A 20,335-nucleotide genomic window follows, 5' to 3' on the forward strand; every position below is an offset into this window, starting at 1 on the left:
CACAATGCACGTGTGTGTCATGCATGCATGAAGGGTGTGCACGTAAATTGGTGGTGTGTGCAATTGTGTAGTGATGAGTAAATCAATATGTGTGGGAGTGTGTTGCAATAACCAAAGTGTGTATGTGTGTGTATTAAGGTGTGCAAGTGCGTGAGTTAGTGTGTGTGAATGATGTGTGTAACAGTGTGTGCAGGTGTATGAGTTAGTGTGTGTGAATGGTGTGTGTAACAGTGTGTGGGAGTAATGTGTGAAGTAGTGGATTGTTGGCGTGTGACAATGCCTGGGGCAGGTGTGTATTATAGAGTGTGTACAAGTTGTGGCAGTAGGTGTTGGGGTGTGTGGGAGTGATGTGTGAACCTTGCAGAATGTAAAGGCCGTGTGTGTAAAAACCGTGTGTGCTTGCAACATGAAGAGCTACATCTGTTCAATCCCTGCATTCATTGATCACGGAAGCATTTCTGTGCGCCTGAATCATGTATCAATATTGGTTGAAAGCCTTGTAAGGTTACCTACATGATAAACCCTTCTCTCAGATGATCCACCCAAATTTGCTCCTTGTCAGTGGTAATTGGTTAAGGAACTCATGGCTAGCAGTAAAATCTTCAATTCACAAGAGCAGCTCCAACCCTTATGATTTCAAGTTGTAGAAGCTTTACAAGTCATGCATCAGTTTGCAGGATGATGCCATTGAATATCCATTGATCCAAATGACAATGCCACAGTTTCCAAAATTGAGTGAGATTCTCCACCGGAGGCTCCCACACCAAAAGACCTGCAACTGAGTCTGCCCCTTAATTAGGCCACCAGATCGAAGCAGTGCCTTTGGACCGAAGACATCTTCCAAGACCACAGATAAGTCGCAACAAGGCGCTTCTATATCTTGGCAATGATTGCGAAGAACTTTGATGAATCAAACTCCTTCCTGGAATAGGTGCAGTCTACTGAATAAACTACCGCAACTTTTGATGGTAGCAACAACGTGATGAACAAAGGGAAGCACAAGATAGTGGAAAATGCCATATCAGAAAAACGATAGCATGACTGTTTGATGAAAGGCCTCAAAGGAAGTCCACTTGCCCTAGATCTGCGAATGGTCGTTAGGAGAGGGAAGAGAAGCATGCAACGGTCCGTGGTGAGAGAGATCGAAGATAGAGCTGTGGGACCGAGACGGAGCCGTGGTATCTGGTGAGGGGAGATCCGACCCGAATAGCAGACTCTGGAACAAAGTTTCTGGGGAGAAACCGCAGGTGGTTTGAAAATGCAAGTAGCCGGATGAGACTTGCTACGGGTGTGCTACTGCTGTTGCTTGGCGGATAAGAGACGGCTGGGGGTGGCCATGGATGATGAGGGAGCTTGAAAGTCCAAATGAGATGCCGGTGGGAAGACTGAGACGCGAGGGGTCGCCGAAGCTGCGGTTTGTGCCTTGGCCGTGTGGTGGTTTGCCGGGTGTTGGAGCTGCTGGTAAGCTCGCGGGAGTTGCTGTGTGGAGGAATGGCTGCGGTGGTTGGGGAAGATGCAACAACTCCTTCACGGATGCTCACGGTTGCAGAGGAAAGAGGCCGTGGCCAAGGGTGGTCTGCTGGTAAGCTCGCGGGAGTTGCTGTGTGGAGGAATGGCTGTGGTGGTTGGCTGCTGGTGTGGAGATGTGGTGCTCGGACGTGGTCGTGGGTGAGCAAGGTGGGGAAGAGAGGTGGTGATGGCGGGGGAGTATGGAACTGGGCATGCTTGCAGAGGTTGGCGGAGAGACAGAGAGTGGGGAGCTGCTGCAGATGAGAGTGAGTGGGTGTTAATGGCCGAGGGTAGAAGTCAGTGAATGGAAGGAAAGAATCTGGGAGGAAATGGAGAGTTACTGGGTTGGCGATGGGAGAGTGTGAGGTGGCTGCTGCGTGAACCCTGAAGAGATGAAGTCTCCCCCTGTAAATGGTAAAAAAATAAATTAACCTCCCTCCCTTCCTCTGCATATCTGCGCAGGAGACCCTTTATAGGAGTCTGCAGGAGAAATTTGGCGCTTTCCTTCTAGTTTGTTCCTTTGTTCCCGCAAGGGAATATACAACCACCCGCACATGCCAATTTTGTTGAGGCATATGACTCCTGTTTTTGATATTTGTTTTTAGCCTTTTTTTATTTTTTATTTTTTATTTTTATTTTTGTCTTTTATGTATTTCTCTTTTTCAAGTGTTTAAGAAAATTTGACTTCTGAACACCGGGGGACCCGAACCCGATGCAAAATACCAGGACTCTGTTAAAATGCCAAGACTTGATTAAGACTCGCCGAGATACAATTAAAGTGCTGGAACTTAATTAAAGACACCATGACTCAGTTAAAAATACCGGTACTCGATTAAAATACTGAGGCTCTGTCGAATTTCCTTGGGACTTCAAAATTCAACAGGTCTCAGTTAGAATTCCAGGGTTCGATTAAAATTCACCGTGACTCAAAAATTCACTGGGATTCCATCAGATGCTCCCATTCGGGATTCAAGTCAATTTTTATACGCCAGGTCTCCTCAAGGTAGCCTGGTTAAAATTGGGGTGTCGACAATCTCTTATCACTGTTTGAATTTAACCCGAGTCTTACCACCAATTGAACCCAATTTGATCGGCCTAATTCGTTTGAAGAATTTTTTATATATATATATATATTAGGATCACTATTTGAGTTAATTTGAGTGACAATCTACTTCTTTCATGAGTTATATATGTTTAAAATTGACATATTACATTTTAAAATCATAAACAAGTAGATAGTATTCAATCATTTACTACTCCTAAAACCCTCTTTCATTTGTTTAATTTATTCAAAGAGTTATATATATATATATATATATATATATATATATATATATATAATTTTTAAAAAAAATTTAAATACTGCATTCTAAAATCATTAACATGTAGATAATCTCAAAACATATAGATATTCAAATTTTTTATTTGATTAGTCTAATTCACTCAAGAGTTATATACACACATATAAAATTAACATATTATATTTCAAAATCATAATTATGTGGACCTCCAATCTCCATTTGAATTAATCCAATCCATGCTCCCTCTCAAACCCTATTTGATAGGTTTAATTTGTTCAAGAATTATATTTCAAAATTATAAATGTTTAGATAATCTCTTATCACTATTTGAAATTAATCTAAGCCCTATTAAAACTCAAACCCTATTCCATCAGCCTAATCTATTCAAGAGTTAAAATATTCAAAAGTATAAAGATAAAGATAATCTCTATCACTGTTTGAATTAATCCCAACCCTACTACCAATCAAACCCTATTTGATGGACTAATTCATTCAAGACTCAAGCAAGGGTTATATATCGAATCGAAGTCATTCATTCTGAAGTGTAAATATAGAATCCTTGTCTCCAACGGTCCAACCGCATTAGGATTCTGTAAGGGTAAAGAGGTAATTTCATCATCAAACGAGAGAGATGTATAAATTGCCTACATATAGAGTTCCAGACGTCCATTTCGCTGTGTTTCTTCTTCTTCTTCTTCTTCCTCTTCTTCTTCAATTTGGAGTTCCCAATTCTCATCTCCTTTCTTTCTTTATTTCTTTCTTCTTCTTTTTCTTCTTCTTCTTTGATTGGTTTCTCTGAACAGATTGATCATGGAATCCGAAAATGGAAAATTGTTCGTCGGCGGCGTCTCAAGGGAGACGAACGAAGAGGCTTTGAAGGCATACTTCGCCAAGTTTGGGGAGGTGGAGCAGACATTGGTCATGAGGGACAGGAATACGGGACATGGAAGAGGGTTTGGCTTCGTCACCTTCTCAGACCCCTCTGTCACGGAGAAAGTCCTTCAAGAAAAGCACCGCATTCAAGGAAGAACGGTTAGTTTAAAGGCCACACCTTTGTTTCAAACATTGATTTTTTTTCTTAATTTTTTTTCATGATTTCTTTTATTTTTTCATGATTTCTTTCTGTGCGTTTCATTTTTTTTGATAATTCATTATGATATGTTATCTGGGTTTTGTTGAGTTTTTCTTTTGGGTGATTGTATTTTGAATTACAATTGAATAGGTAGACGTGAAACGAGCAAGACCTAAAAATGAGAGGATTCAAGGCCAGCACCACAGCCTCCACCATCATCATAATAATGGGTTTAGTGGGAATACTCATAATGGCTTTACTAATAATCAGTTTACAACAAAGAAAATATTTGTTGGTGGGTTACCCTCCAGTCTAACGAAGGAAGAGTTCAGAAGCTATTTTGAGAGTTTCGGTAACATTACGGATGTGGTTGTGATATATGACAGAGAAAGCCACAGACCAAGGGGTTTTGGGTTCATTACTTTTGATTCAGAGGAAGCTGTGGACAATGTGTTGCAGAAAAGAGTCCATGAATTGAACAATAAACTTGTAGAGGTAAGGAGGGCTGAGCCTAAGGATAGGATTAATAGGCAGATGGCCAATGACTTGGGCTATGGAAGGGGGTTTTGGTTTGGTAGTTTTGGAATTTATTCACCTTATGCTTCTCCTTCCAGTGTTTACCCTGCTGGTGCTCTGCCTTATGGGAATACCACTGCTGCAATTTGTTATGGATTGAACCCTTATGGAGTAGGGAATTCCACCATTGGGTATGATGGAGTTGGTTATGGAGGGTTCTCGGCTGTGCCTCCTAGAGGTTTTTGGGATGGCTTCCATCGTAGTCAGGGTACTGTGCCTTATGGAAACTCTGTGTATTATCCCACATACATGGATGGTGGGGCCTATATGTGTAGTTGGGCTAGTTGGGTCCCTAATGGAGACAATGGCAGTCACAGTAGTTCTGGGATTCTGCGTAATTTGAATAAGGATGATGGTGGTGGTGCTGAGGTTTTAGCTGTTGCAAGCCCGCCTGATGCTGTGGCCTCTACATTCAGCAGATCCTCGAATGACAATGGTGATGGTATTCACACTGACGTTTCTGCAACTACAAACCATGCTCAGATTAATGATATATCAAGTTCGCAAGATAGCAACAATGTGGAAAATCGAAGTGGCAACAATGGGGAAAATCAAAGCAGCAATGAAGTGGAAAATCAAAGGGATGACAATGTGGAAAATCAAAGTGGCAACAATGGGGAAAATCAAAGCAGCAATGATGTGGAAAATCAAAAGGATGACAATGTGGAAAATCAAAGTGGCAACAATGGGGAAAATCAAAGCAGCAATGATGTGGAAAATCAAAGGGACAACAATGTGGAAAATCAAAGTGTCTCTGAGGAACAATCTACACCTTGAAATTCTTGTTGACTCCACCATGTAAATTGGTTTCAGGTTTGTAAATTTTTATAGGGTTGCGTGGATTTGTTATTACATTTGGAATGATGGATATTATATTTCTTTGTTTCCTATTTGAATGTTTTCTTCATCTTTTATATGCTAATTTATATGTGATGATCTCTTCAGAGACAGTGATGATTTTATCTCTGAATTGTTGAGATTTCAATAATTTTTAAGGAGGCAACCAGGTTTATGTTTATGAAAAGAGCAACTACAAAATTTTCAGATTGCTATTAGACTTTTATGAAGGGGGAATGTTGTGGTTATATTTTATATTTGAGCGTATGATTGAATTCAAATCTTCATTTACAGCAGGCTTCGGTTCTTTGTAGTTCTTCCTTTAGTATAATTTGGTGTTATGTTGACTGCAACTAATCAAGCATTATTTTGGCAGCTTGAACATTGTAAAGATTGCACCTATTTCTTTCCTTTTGTAAGGTACATCAAGAATGCCCTTATTATGTTGACAATATTATATGACTCTGATTGCTGTTAGGAGCTTGGTGTTCTTTTGCTTGAACACATAAGTAGATTGTTCAAATTTTCTATGTGAACAAACTTATTTCCTTCCTTATTGTGAGGAAGAAGTGAAATGACTGCAGTTTCATATCATACCTGACATTATGCTCACATTATTTTTCTTGCCTTAGTGGCATTTTATTTAATGTTAACTGCGCATGATTTTGGCAGGTTGAATTTTCTACAGATTCCATCTATTTCTTTCCTTTTGTAAGGTGGGTCTTAGTTTTCTTTATACCTTTACAAGTTTTATGATCCTGATTGTTTTCAGGGGTTTGGTGTTCTTTTGCTTGTAAGCATAATCTAGATTGCACAAATTTCTGTATAACCAAAGTTCTTTTCTTGAGTAGGCTAAAAGACTTTAACTTCATATTTTACTTGGTATTAAAGGTCACAACTTTGTTTTTTGAAGCTTTTTAGTGCCCTAGTATGTGGAAATGTTTACATCCTTATATGCATGGTTGGATCCATACTATAACCAGTGTGGACAGTTGTAACCACTGGGTTTTGAAAAAATTCAATAGATACAAGTATTTATCGTCAAGGGAAAGATTATTAATTTTCAAAGTTGCGTCCACTTGAATTGAAAGGGTATGGATCAAACTCAAATATTATAAAATTTTGTGGTAGTTTAAAAGTTTTTTAAAATTTTAGAAGTAAAAATAGAAACTAGAGCCACAAGCTCCTTTCTCACTATAAAGCTTTCTCTTTGTTTGTTTTGCTATCTTTAGCCCCCTTCAACATCTCATGCATACTAGAGAGCCTTCGATAACCTCTTCTATATATTATACAGAAAATTCTCCCGCTTTGACGACCACTTTTTATTTCCTGTATTAGAGAAATATATACTTTCCATCTTAGAAAAATAATCTTTCCAATTTTTCAATTCTCTCATGTATATATATACCCTTGTAATATTCAATAATCAATAGAGAAAAATGCCTTCATTCAAATTTAACATGGTATCAGAGCCTAGGGTTTCTTAACCTATTTTTTCTTTTTTTGCTGACGCCATCGCCGTCGGCCATCTTCTGCTCGGCTGCTGTTTTTGCCGATGTGATCCGATTAGACCTCTCCTCTTAGTTAGTCTCCTTCGCTAGTCTTAGTTGCAGCTTCGGTGTTGTCTCCATTGTTTGCAAATCTCCCATTTTCTCTAGTTTCCAGCTCGTCTCAGTCACCGGCGTACGCTCTCCTCTCTCTCTGAACCCGATCGCGGCTCACCTCTGTTCATCATTCTCCGGCATCTGTTCGTGCTTAGTTCTCAGCGGCAACCCCCCCGCAGCTCTCTCAATCTCCGGTGTCGTCTCAGCTGCTTCTTGATTTTCCGGAAACTCGCAGGCACGCAGTTCTTTCTTGGCTCTCTCTCGTTGCAACTCTGTTCGTCTTCTCCGGCAGCTCTCCGCATCTCAGTTCTTCCTCACGTCTCTCTATTCAGGTTCTCCCGTCTTCTCCGACAATAGTCTTCGGCTGGTGCATCTCCGACGTTCGCGTTCAGTTTGGTGTCATCTCTCAGTCCTGGCTGGTGCATCTTCGGCGCTCTTTGGTTCTTCTCTGATTATCGTCGTCTCTCAGGTCTTTGGTATTAGACTGTGGATCTCTGTTTTCTGGCTCTCGTCTCTCCAGTATCTCCGGCTCGTCTCAGCGTCTTCGATCATCTCTTGTTTCAGCCGTCGTCGTCTTCGGCGCTCGCAGCAGTCTTAGGTTGCCTTCTCCGGCAACGTCTATACTTGTTGCTCCGACTCCGAAACCATTCTTGTCTTTGATAGTTTTCCAGCAATAGATCCTCAAGCTCACAGCCTCTCTGTTTCTCCGCATCTCCACCTGGAAAGGGCTCCCACACGGCACTCCAACGGCACCTTCGGCTTCTTTGATTAAACTCGAAGATTATCAAATCGAAGGTTTATATTTTTGGTTGTTGCAAAGATCGGATTTGACCCAATTCAGTGGTTTGATTCATCTGAACTGATATGACGTTATAGAAGCATCTGATTCTTCAATGGCTGCAAATTTTGTCACAGATTCTTCAACCTCTTCTGAGATTGCTATCTCTAGTCTCACCAGTGAACAATACCATCAACTCTTGGATCTTTTATCGCCCTTGAACACCAACTCTGTCAATTTTGTTGGTAACCTTGCCTCTTGCCATTCTGCTTCTCTTTCTAATATTGAATAGATTGTTGATTAAGGTGCCTCCGATCATATGACTTCCAATTTGTCTTCTCTTGATAATATTCAACTTCTCAATCCGCCATGCCCCATTAAGCTTCCCAATGGTGACACTGTTCCTGTAACTCATATCGACACTATGCGGTTTTCTTCTAATTTCTCTCTTTCTAATGTTCTTTATGTGCCTTCATTTAAATTTAATTTATTGTCCATCAGCAAACTTATCACTGATCTTAATTGTGTTGCTGTATTTTTTCCTACCTAACGAGGAGGCTGATTGGGACATGTGAAGTACGGGATGGGATTTACCACTATAAACCTCCCTCGACCTTAGTTTTCCACTCTCAACGTGTTTCTGACACTACTATTTGGCACCAACATCTTGGTCACCCTTCTATTTCATGTATTCCGAAAACCTTAAATATTTCTTGTTCTTATTTGCCTTGTAATGTTTGTGCTAGAGCAAAGTACACTCATTTACACCTTTTTCTTTGAACACAAATAAGAGCACATTTTGTTTTAATCGGATTTATTGTGATATATGGGATGGTTATTCTACAACTTCACTTTCTGGTGCATATTATTTTTTAACAATTGTGGATAACTACTCGCATGCTACATGGATCTATCTTATGCGTATGAAATCTGATACTTTCACTTGCCTTAAGAATTTTTGCGCCATGGTTAAAAATCAGTTCAATTGCACTGTTAAGCACGTGCGCACTGATAATGGTTGAGAATTTCTATTCACTTCACTTCAAACTTTTTTCCATGATCAAGACATTTTTCATGAGCACACATGTGTGGATACACCTCAACAGAATGATGTTATCGAGCGTAAACATCGCCATCTTCTTAATGTGGCTCGGTGTTTACGTTTTCAAGCTAATCTTCCCATCTCTTTTTGGGGTGAATGTATTCTCACAACCACTTATTTAATTAACCACACTCCTTCACCCAACCTCAATCATAAGTCCCTTTATGAACTTCTTTTTCAGAAACCACCGTCATATACACACTTGCGAGTATTTGGGTGCTTGTGCTATGCCTAAACTGCTCGTCAACACCGCAATAAATTCTCGCTCAATGTTCTTCGATGTGTTTTCTTAGGTTAACCTGCTCATCATAAGGCTTATCGTGTCTACGATATTGAAAACAAAAAAAATTTTCATCTCCCGTGTTGTCACTTTTGAAGAAAATATTTTTTCCTATCATCTCATCTCTCCAACTCCTACATCTTCTCTAGTCCTTCCTCTTCCTATTCTTGATATACATCCTTCCTACACTTTACCTCCTCCACCAACCACACCTAACCCTAGCCCATCATGTCTCCCTCCTTCTCCCTTGGTCTCCTCCCTGACACCCCCACCCTCACCCCCTTCCCTACCACCCCCTCCACCCACCTCTTCACGGCCCAAACGAGCTATCACACATCCCTCTTACTTGGCTGATTATATCTGCTTTACTTTATCAAAGTCCTCCACGGCTTCGCAAGTTTCAAGATGTTCCTTAGGTACGGTTCATTGTCTCTTTTTTTATCTTATCATCGTTTCTCTAATCAACACTTGGCTTTTCCTTCTATCATGTCCCAACATCCTGAACCCACCTCATATTCTCAGGCTGTGCTGCACCCACATTGGCGTGATGCCATGACTTATGAAATTCAAGCCTTAGAAACCAATAATACATGGGTTCTTCAACACCTTCCACCTGGCAAAAAATCAATTGGCTGTAAATGGATGTTTAAAACAAAACTTCGAGCCGATGGATCCATAGAGCGACACAAAGCTCGCTTGGTGGCTAAGGGCTACATTCAGGTAGAAGATTTGGATTATCATGACACTTTTGCTCCTGTTACTAAACTCGTTACTGTTAGGTTTGTTCTTGAAGTGTTTGCCGCTCGGAATTGACATCTCCTTCAATTGGACATCAACAATGCTTTTCTCCATGGTGACCTCGATGAGGAGGTTTATATGCTCTCTCCACCGGGTTATTGCAAATAGGGAGTGACTCGTGTTTGTTGTCTTCAGAAATCCCTTTATGGTCTTAAGCAAGCCTCTTGCAATTGGTTTTCTAAATTATCTTCTATTTTACTTGCTGCGGGTTTCACCCAATCTTAGGCCGATCATTCTCTTTTCACCCGTTCTCGGGGTCAATCTTTTACTCTCATACTTGTTTATGTTGATGACATTCTCATGGTAGGTAATGATCTCTCCGATGTTAGCACTTTCAAAGTCATGCTTGCTCAGAAATTCAAACTAAAGGATCTTGGCAAATTGAAATATTTCCTTGGCCTTGAAATTGCTCGCTCTCCAACTGGCATATTTCTTAATCAATGAAAATATGCTCTTGACATCCTCACTAATAGTGGTCATCTTGGTGCTTGTCTTGCCCACTTTCTCATGGAACAAAATCTCAAGCTCAATAATATTGATGGTGATCTTCTCTCCGATCCAAGCTCATTTCGGCGAATCGTTGGACGTTTGATATATCTCACCATCACTCGTCCCGACATTGTATTTCCGGTCAACATTCTCAGTCAATTTATGCACCAACCTAGACGACCACATTATGATGCTGCTATACGTGTTTTTTGATACATTAAGACTTTTCCAAGACAAGACTTATTTTTTTCTACTGCCAACACTCTTCAAGTCTCAACCTATTCTGATTCGGATTAGGGTAGTTGTCCCCTCACTCGCCGCTCCATCACTGGTTTTTTCATTCAGTTGGGCACTAGTCCGATTTCTTGGCGCACTAAAAAACAAACTACAGTGTTTCGCTCCTCCGCTGAAGTTGAGTACTGAGCATTTGCTTCCACTACTTGTGAACTTACATGGCTCAAAACTCTTTTACACTATGCACTTGAATGGGTGCACACGCACACACATAGAAGCATACTCTCAGTGTGAGAAGCAGTAGATATTTCGTCTTCTTGTCCTACATCCCTAGTTGTGTAAAAATTTTGTACTAAAAAATTTCAAGACATATATATATATATGCTTCTTTTGGATTTTTTGTCATGACAGTGTTTTATATGGCATTTTTTTACTGTGATTGCTCGAGTATTACAGTTTAATTGATATTTTAATAATGTGTAAAAATGAATAATTTAAAAATAATAAAAATTTAAAGTACAAGTGCCCCCAGTGTGGAGATGTCTTGGCTATGCCACTGCTTATATGATGTCGTTTGAAGCATTTATCATGTAGCTGAGCTAGAACATGGATGCCAACCCTTCTCTTTTGTCATTTCCATTTATTTGCAAAGTTGTTTTAATTAGTCTTAAGTCTCTATGAGATTGCAAGTTTGAGAATGCAACTTTTTGCCCATTGTAGGCTTTTGTGTTTGTAAAATGTACTTTTTGGTTTTTCCATGTTATTATGGTGAAATGTTAAAAAATAATTGTAGAACCAGTTGAAATTTTTCCACAAAATACCATTTTTAAGGCCTCAAAGGAAGCAAACATTGTTAAAATGTTATGACTTAACCGAGCCACTAGTAATCTACTGCAAATTTAAAGTAAGAGACCAGCCTGTGGGATTATGTCATTAGGACTTATGCAACATATACAGAATACTGTGTATATACATAGCACTGATTTATCTTTATTATAATATAATAATATAAAAATCACTCATTAGAAACATTTAGCATGTTTTTTTAGAATGTACAGGGACAATGTGACAATCAACCTAGAGGAGAAACAAGGAAATGGTTTCTGGAAATTAAAATAAGAGAAATGGTAACTGGAAATTAAAGTAAGAAATATAGTTACTCTAAATAATTATTGTGCATAGAAATATTTTTTTTCTCCATGTCTACATGAAAATGGAGGAATGAAGGAAGCATGTCATTTCCCTGGCTGTTTTCCCTTCCAAAAGAAGCCATTCTAGTGGGCTTAGTTAACCTGAGCTTGACCGTGTTCAAGCTTCATTAAATATTTAAATCTCAAACCGAGCTTGAATATATTTTTTCAAGCATATTCATTAAAATATTAATGAGCTGAAGCGGAGCTCAAGCTCAACATCTAGCTTTACTTTGTTTTAATTTAAAGACAAGATAATTTGATAAATTAACCAAATGAATATACATAAACCTTATTTTTTGGTTGCTCAAATACTATCAATACAAACAGTTTGTGAAAAATTTTAGATCATCATCTTATAATATACTGAGAAAAAAAGAATAAAATTAAAGATGTTCAAATATTTTCTAATGTTTTCAGCATTTTAAAAGAAATCTAACAAGGTTATTGAATGAGCCTAAAAATTATGCTCAAGATTGTTTTTTCAGTCAAACAATGTAATTTTGTACAAGGTGGCTACTATCAAGCCCAAAATGAGCATGTAAATGGGTTGTTCAGGAGCCTAAGCAAGCCGAGCTTAATCTTGTTCAAGCTTGTCTTGTATATTGAACTAGCTTCAAAATTAAGATTGAAAATCACTCACTTGTGCAAACAGACGAGCTCAAACAAGTACTGAGCTGTTCATTTGTAGTCTTACTTTGAGAATTTTCAGAGGTAGATACTAGCAAGGCATTTGTGAAATTTGCACAGGAGGAGTTTCATTAATATGCAATCTGCAGCAGTAGTCTTGGGAAATTTGCGATTAGTCTGAGAAATAGAATTTGAAAACTGTTTCTCATGTCTTCTGGCTTTTGCCTACATACATTTATGAACTCTCAATAATCATTGCTGAGCCAAGATGTGTCTTCGGACGGCACAAGTCAAATTTGTGTTTCCTTTTCCAGTTCAAGTATTGCTGGAGTTTTTGGGAGTTACTTCCATGACTAAAGTTATTGGTGCACAAGCCAACTTCTTGTTGCCTCAGAACTAGGTTCCGTAAGTATTATTTGTTTGATTTCTTGTGTTCACTTTGGCCTTTTGTTTTAGTTTTTACTTCATGAGTCATATACTATGTATATTTTTTCATATGTGTTTTGTTTTGTTTATGCTCTGCATGAATGCCATTGAAATAGTACTTTTGAATTGACCTAATATTTGAAAATCTGTGGATGAGTGTCCCTGTTGATCATAGGGAAATTTGTCGAGTAAGTGCGAGCTGAGTTACCTTGAATCTTACTGTTCGGTTAAGTAACCTACTGCATTTAACTTCGTTGTTTTTTTCCATATTATCCTAGATATGTTGAAGTGGAAATGCTAATTTATTTTTTAAAAATGAATTTTGTTAAACTGATATCTTAGAGAAAGACAAAAAAATGATTTGTGCCACCATGGCTGAATTTATTTTAAGAAAAATGGAAAATATACATTTAGTCTGTCATTTATACTTGGGGATGTGATGCTAGATGGTTGTGACTGGTGTCGTTGATGGACATGAGCTAGATTTTGTCAGCATATTAATGAAAAGGGCAAAACTATTGAGGTTTGACAAAAAGACAGAGACCTCCCCTGAGGTTTCAAAAATGACACAAACTGTACCTGAGGTTTCAAAAATGCCTCAAATCTCTCCTGAGGTTTGCCTAAAAGATGCAGGTCTCCCCTAAAAAAACTTGTCTTTTTGCCAAATTCAAGGGGAGGTTTGTGTCTTTTTCACAAACCTTTGGAGAGGTCTTTGGGATTTTTGAAACCTCAGGGGAGGTCCTTGGAATTTTTTAGACTTCAGGGGAGGTCATTGTCTCTTTACCAAACCTCAGGGAAAGCTAGTGTCTTTTGCCCTAATGAAGAATCATATTTAATCCAATGGGATTTTCCTCCTAGGCTGGTGTATATGCATTTTTTTGAGGTGTGGGTGTTTTGAACAGTTAAGGATATAAACCATCCTGCACTTGCTTGCCAGGGAGATTTTTCTATGAAAATATGATTAGATGACTTCAATCAACAGTGTGATTTTTGGAATGTCAGTGGCTAGATCTTAATTGTCCAATGTGCTGATATGCCTTGTCATCTTATCTTGCTTGACTAGATATTTTTTGAATAATCGATTCTGGCAGCCCTCCTGTTTCATTGGTGAGCCACCAATATTTTGATAGTCCTAGAGGGTGAATTCTTTTGATTGATTTCAAACATTTTAATTCTGCACAACTTGGAAATCTGGTCCGTATACAATGATGCATCACCCACTCATAAATAGGATCAACTTAAATACTGTCCTCTCCATATAAATAGTTTTATTGTTCGGATTTGGATGATCAAATGTGTAGAAGTCATCTGGTGTATTTTTTGGAAATAAATAAGGTGCAAATATGCAATCTGAGAATGGAGTAACAGTTCTCTATAGAGCTAAGCTGTCGAATCTGCAGTGATTAAATGGGCTTAGAAAGCTTGTCCAAAAATCAAAGGAGGGAGGGAGGAGAGATTTGAATACATATTTGGGTAAGAGCATGTGAGGTCTGATTTGCCATTATTTTTCTTGGTCTTCTGGGCAATATATATTAATTCTAAACAAAATGTAAGAAAACATTTTCATCAAAATAATGCATTTTTCATATGGAAATGTTGTACTGGATTCTCTTTTAGACAGGCCTCCCTAATTTGGCCAAAGAACAAACGTGAACTGTTAGATTGACACTTTATTTTGTGGGCCAACAATGTATATCAAGCCTTAACACTCTCCCACATATGCAGCCTCGATTGTGTGAGGAGAGAAGCAAATGATAACTAACACCCATTAGAGGGAAATAAGATAATTTTTAATTATCAAACAGTAAGTCCTGGCAACAAAGAGTAGAACAAGGACCTTGTGGCAAATAGCTCTGATGCCATGTTACATTACCACTTTATCTAAAAGTTTAAGCTGCTAGGCTGCCAACAATGTATGTCAACCCTTAACATGAATATTTAAAGGATCAGCCTGACGCAGTATGTGTAGTTTGTAGCCGCAGCCCAATTGAGAGGCTGGGAGACTGGGGCTTGGGAGCCACAGCCCAGTTGCTTATTTATCATATCAGTATATGCAATTGCAGGTTTAGATCTCTTCCATGCTTTGAAAATTCCCAACAAACCGGCTGAATAGCCACTGGATTGAGAAAACCTTCAGGAACAAAATGGCTATTGGATTATTATACGGTAATGGAATTGCAGCTTGATCATTGGGATTTTACGTGATAACTGTAGTGGTGTTGATGGCTGCCAAATATTATTAGGGAAACTACAATGAGTGAAATATGGTTATGAACAATACAAAGATGATGCATGGTTACAATTGTTGGGGCGTGGATCTACAAGCAACAATCGCACAAACAAAATATACAACCACAATACAAGATCATATTTACGTGGCTCGGTCCACTGTGACCTTCGTCCACGGGAGAACACCCAATCTACTATAACTGGGAGAATTACAAGGAGGAGGAGGCTACTGCCCTCAACTCGACTCTCTCTCTCTCTCTCTCTACAACACACTCTGCCTTACACTACTCTGCACATCACCACACCGCACTTTGTAACTCCCTCTCTTTGCACACACCACGGCCCGCAACTCACAATCTTGCCATACAACGCACAAATTACACACACATACATCACATATATATATATATACATGGATTTTGGCGGCAGGGGGGGGGGGGGAGTCAAACAGAGGTGGCTGCAATTCAACATGGTAGGCAGAGTTTGGTAGCCGTCGGTTTCCAGCGTCAACGATTGCGGCTGGGTGGCGTGGCTGCCGACTCCAATATGAGCCACACCCTAACAATCTCCACCTTGGTGAGTATCAACTCCCAAGTCCACAGCTCCACCTTGATACAAACTCGATCAAGGCAAATCTTCATAATTTGGTTCAAACTTCTAAGCCATGCAAAGAGCAACGCCTTCTTCATCGGCAAACCGAACTTGTTTGTTCGTTTCTGACGACATGCAACTATCATCATCTAAGGTCAAACTACCAACCACTGTGGTTCCCATCAACTGATGCAGCCCACGGGACTCCTTCCTAGTAAATATCATTGAGTCACGTCAGGTCACCTCCATAGCTCCACCTGCGACAGAGATTTGACAACCCTTAGAATCCAACCGACTAAGGGAGATCAAATTTCTTTGCATCATTGGAACGAAGTTTACGTCATCCAAAATACGAACTGCTCCAACAGGCGTCTTCAGTTTCAGAGATCCAGTCTCTCTAACATCGCATGAAGACCCATCACCAAGTGATATCGTACCGCGAACTTCTTTGAAAGAATGGAAAAATTCTTTCTTAAACCAAACATGAACTGAACTCCCAGAGTCAAAAACCCATCCATCATCGTTTGAACTGCAGTGAGCATTCATGTTCTTTCTTATCAATTTTTGGCACTCCTTCTTCATATGGTCGTACTTCTTGCAGTATCGACACTGCACATTTATTCGATTGATTTGTCAATGTATGCTGCTTGCCGTTACAAGGACCTCATCATTACCATGCCATGTGGCATGCTCCGATACATTGAGACCATCCCGTGTCTTCTTTTCTTCTTCGTGTTGTTTTCGATCTTCACAAGTCCTCTTGAAGTGCCCCTTTTTATCACACCAATAACATACAACCTTGCTTGTATCTTGTCCTCTTGATTTTGAACGCCATTGTTTACCTCCGAGCTTTCAATCTTTGCTTTTTCCTTGTCTCTCACTATTAGCCACCAAAGCTTGCTCATGAGTAGTCACAATCGACTTTCTTAACGTCTCAGAATATTGAAGTGATGCCATCACATCATTCAACTTCAAGGTATCCTTCCCCACGAGCAATGTAATTACCAGACCATCAAATGAAGCTGGTTGAGATGACAAAAATAGAAGCGCCTTATCCTCTTCATCAATTTTTACACCGAGGCTCAACAACTGGGTCAAAATCTTGTTGTAATCATTTATGTGATCAAAAAGATTACTTCCCTCGTTTATTCGGAGTTGATAAAGTTTCTTCTTCAGAAACAACTCATTGGTAAGGGACTTTGACATATACCTTTGCTCTAATTTCTTCCAGAGCTCCATCGGTGAAATTTCGTCTAGCACCGAATATTTGACTTCATTTCCCAGACACAATCGGATTGTGCTGGTCTTTATCTCCATTTCGGTCCAGTTATCATCTTTGATATCATTTGGCTTCTTTCTGATCAACGACTTGATCAAGCCTTGTTGAACCAAAATATCCTTCATTGTGCTTTGCCACAAGCTAAAGTTGTTTCACTCATCAAACTTCTCCACCTCAAATTTTGTAGTGCCAACACCTGCCATTCTACTCTGAATCTCACAAAACGGACACCGCCAATGGCTCCGAAACGGTCAAAAACCTTAGAAATGGTTCAAGCCATTCGAAAAACCGACCTGAAATGGCTCCGAAAAGGCCGGTCAAACTTTAGGTCAAATCGGTCAAACTTTAGGTCAAATCAGTCAAAATCCAATCAAATATCCGTCAAATTTAACGGAATATTCCCTCCTGTAACAGAATATTCCTGATGCCGTTAACGGTCACTGATGTTGTTACTTGACGCCGTCTGCTGACGTGGTACTGTGGAGCCCACCTTCTATGGGCTTGTGGGGCCCACCGTGGGTCCCAACTGCTGTCGTGGCACAGTCCCGGCTACTGAGGTGGCGTAGGTCCCCCGCTGACGTGGCTGCTGATTGTGCAATCGACTCAGCGCTGATGTAACTCAATGACGTGGTGCTACGTGGCCTGACTCTTTGCTGCAGCGGATGCTGATTTAGTGCTTACGTGGCAGTTGACGTCAGCGTCTTCAACCTCTGAATGCTCGTCGGATGTGCGCCGGTGCATGGGAGCGTGTGATCCCAACATATGATCCCTCGCTAGCGCGTGAGAGTGCGTGAGCACACTGCCACTCACCTACCAGCGCGTGGGGGTGCGTGTGGACGCGTGGCAACGCAATCTTTCTGTCAGGGGCGTGTGTTGGCGCGTGCGGCCTCTTCTGAGCTCTGTTTGAGCTCCGGTTATCGCCATTGGCTTCTTCTCGACGAGAGGAACATTTTGGTGGTCTCAAAAACGAGTTTTGAGTTATGGGACAGAGGCTCCAATCTTGGAATTTTGCTCAAATCTTGCAATTTTGCTCCAACCTTGCTCTGATACCATTTGTTGGGGTGTGGATCTACGAGCAACAATCACACAAGCAAAATATACAACCATAATATAAGATTAGATTTACGTGGTTCGGTCCACTGTGACCTACATCCACGGGAGAACACACAATCCACTATAACCGGGAGAATTACAAGGAGGAGGAAGTTACTGCTCTCAACTCGACTCTCTCTCTCCACGACACACATTTTGCCTCACATTATGCACACAACCACACTACACTATGCAACTCCCTCTCTTTGCACACACCACAGCACGCAACTCACAATCTTGTCACGCAACGCATAGATTACACACACATACATCACATATATATATACATGGATGGAGGGGGGGGGGGTTTGGAGTCAAATAGAGGTGGCTGCAATTCAACATGGTAGGCAGAGTTTGGTGGCCTTCGGTTTCCAGTGCCAATGATTGTGGCTGGGCGGTGCGGCTTCCGACTCCATTACGGGGCACACCCTAACAACAACCAGCCTTTTATTAGCTGGTCCTTCGGAGGCGCTTTTGTTACTAGGATAGTGCTGATGTTTCAGGTCAATAAGGTGAAGTAACTATACGACAGTTCAAAAAAAAAAAAAAAAAAAAAAGAAATTGAGGAAATCCCTGGCCTCAAATATGGTAGAAAATTCGGGCATGTCTCGTCAAAGAAAAAGCAATTGATTTTTTCATAACATTGAGACGGGCTCAATTTATTTTGTTGGGGTAATTTGGAAAAATAAAACTTTGGGCTAGTTGATTTAAAAGTTGGGAGTTTGCAGTCAACAAAGGAGCCCAGATTGGGTAGTAACAAAATCAAGAAGCAGAGGCCTTTTCAGGCAGTAATCATAAAATGTCCTGTCACTGATCTGGTCAGGATGATTTAGTGTAGAACCTAGTGGCGGATTTCTGGGTATGTCAACTGCCAGCTTATTCAAACGTCTCTTATTATTATTATTTTTTTCCATTAAACTTCGAGCTTTCCTCAAAATGTATTCCATGGTGAAGCTTCCTTTGATGCCTATTTGAGTAGGTTTCCACCATTCAGGTGGCTTGGCCTTTATATTAAATGATCTACTACGCCACTTCATGTATTTGTATAGCAGCTTACTATATGTTTGGTGTGTAGGAATGGGATGAGATCATATAGAATAGAATTAAATTTATTACTTGATTTTTACATATTGTTCGTTCAAATTTTCATTCCATTTCATTCTCCGTTTGATTCTATTCTGCCAACCAATATTTGATGTCATGATATGATGATGGGAGTGACTGTGGGTCACCCGTATTACAACATAAAACAATTCTCTATGGTGGACCCATCAACAATAAGGTAGTGGGGTTTTGTCCCAATTAAATTTCAATTGAAGACAACTGTGAATCAGTACCTTCGACCTGATGCACTGGTTATCTGCCATATTTCAAGGTGCAGCAGATATTCAATTTTGGATGAGTTCAAATCCTTGGTACACACAGGATGATTTTAAAGATTTGAAGAAATGAATTGTTTAAAGTTTGTTTATTAATATGCTGTTTTGTGGATTCTTATATATTTCTATGAATTCCATTTTTTGCAGTATACGCTAGAAACAGAGAACATTATGGAATGCAAAATCAAATGCTTCTTTGCGGTGCCTAAATGAGACAATTCACTGTGTGAAACTTGAAAATAACGGGAGATGTCGCTACTCAGCCAGAATGCGGATGCAGTACATAGGAGCAGCAAACAAGATTGTATAATTAAAGGCTGATGACACCAACTAATCTGTTGACAATTTTTTTCTTGGAAATCAATTTGTTGGGTATTATATGCTGGATTAGATGGTTACGTTCAATAATGTTAATTTTTCTTGTAGCTAATGTTGATTTCAATAATGTTAATTTCACTTACTGTTACCTCTCAAATGACCACCTTACTGTAGCTCCACATCTTCTGTCCTCATGCACCATATACATGCATACAAATATATATATATATATATATATATATTATTAGTTTAATTTAATTTTGTGGAATCTTGTGGATGATAAAAGTGATTATATCATCCTTGGAGGTGAAATAAGAGAGACTTGTCTAAGCTGGCTACCATGTCAAGGGGTTAAATCAGTTGAGTATGTGGAGGTCCTTTTCAATATATTCCAAGTCAAATGTGTCTTTGCAGCATCAAAAAACCCGAATGCCTTAAACGAGGCATCTCTCTTAATCTCATTCCTTGTGCTGCTGTGAAAGACAGCAAAAGTGGAAAGCAGATAAATCCATATTTCCAGGGCCTTGTACCAGACATGAAAGGCACCTCTAGTGTAGAGTACCCAAGGGGTGGGTGAAGGATTTGGATTCTTCTATGGAAGAAACCCCACAGACCACCTTA

At 39.8% G+C, this 20,335-nt stretch overlaps 2 protein-coding genes across 3 annotated transcripts; one reads left to right on the plus strand and one right to left on the minus strand.

Moving 5' to 3' along the window:
• The first annotated feature begins 3,313 nt into the window (after positions 1–3,313).
• On the plus strand, positions 3,314–19,871 carry LOC131144658 (heterogeneous nuclear ribonucleoprotein 1-like). Of its 2 annotated transcripts, XR_009133866.1 has the most exons (5): positions 3,350–3,842; positions 4,033–5,271; positions 5,672–5,715; positions 5,968–6,011; positions 19,544–19,871. XR_009133866.1 is itself a non-coding variant. In XM_058093437.1 (4 exons), exons 2-3 carry the CDS (start codon positions 3,621–3,623, stop codon positions 5,233–5,235), a joined length of 1,425 nt encoding a protein of 474 aa, XP_057949420.1. In that variant the 5' UTR covers positions 3,314–3,416; positions 3,614–3,620; the 3' UTR covers positions 5,236–5,271; positions 19,544–19,871. The 2 variants fall into 2 exon arrangements, 1 of the variants encoding a protein (XP_057949420.1); XM_058093437.1 differs by lacking the exons at positions 5,672–5,715; positions 5,968–6,011 and having other exon boundaries at positions 3,314–3,416; positions 3,614–3,842.
• LOC131144900 (uncharacterized) lies at positions 15,881–16,356 on the minus strand. The gene is made up of 2 exons (XM_058094228.1): positions 16,321–16,356; positions 15,881–16,255 (listed from the first exon to the last, which is right to left on the minus strand). Exons 1-2 carry the CDS (start codon positions 16,354–16,356, stop codon positions 15,881–15,883), a joined length of 411 nt encoding a protein of 136 aa, XP_057950211.1.
• Positions 19,872–20,335: the final 464 nt, after the last annotated feature.

This window comes from Malania oleifera, chromosome 1, assembly GCF_029873635.1.
Source record: "Malania oleifera isolate guangnan ecotype guangnan chromosome 1, ASM2987363v1, whole genome shotgun sequence".
Lineage (NCBI taxonomy): Eukaryota > Viridiplantae > Streptophyta > Magnoliopsida > Santalales > Ximeniaceae > Malania > Malania oleifera.

What these genes read in the sequence shown, in the direction of transcription:
- LOC131144900 (XM_058094228.1), bottom strand. Translation starts at nt 16,356, where the DNA reads ATGGTCTCAATGTATCGGAGCATGCCACATGGCATG. An exon ending in GGAGCATGCCACATGGCATG is followed by an intron (nt 16,256 to 16,320) that starts GTAATGATGAGG and finishes ATAAATGTGCAG; the next exon opens with TGTCGATACTGCAAGAAGTA.
- LOC131144658 (XM_058093437.1), top strand. Translation starts at nt 3,621, where the DNA reads ATGGAATCCGAAAATGGAAAATTGTTCGTCGGCGGCGTCTCAAGGGAG. An exon ending in ACCGCATTCAAGGAAGAACG is followed by an intron (nt 3,843 to 4,032) that starts GTTAGTTTAAAG and finishes ACAATTGAATAG; the next exon opens with GTAGACGTGAAACGAGCAAG.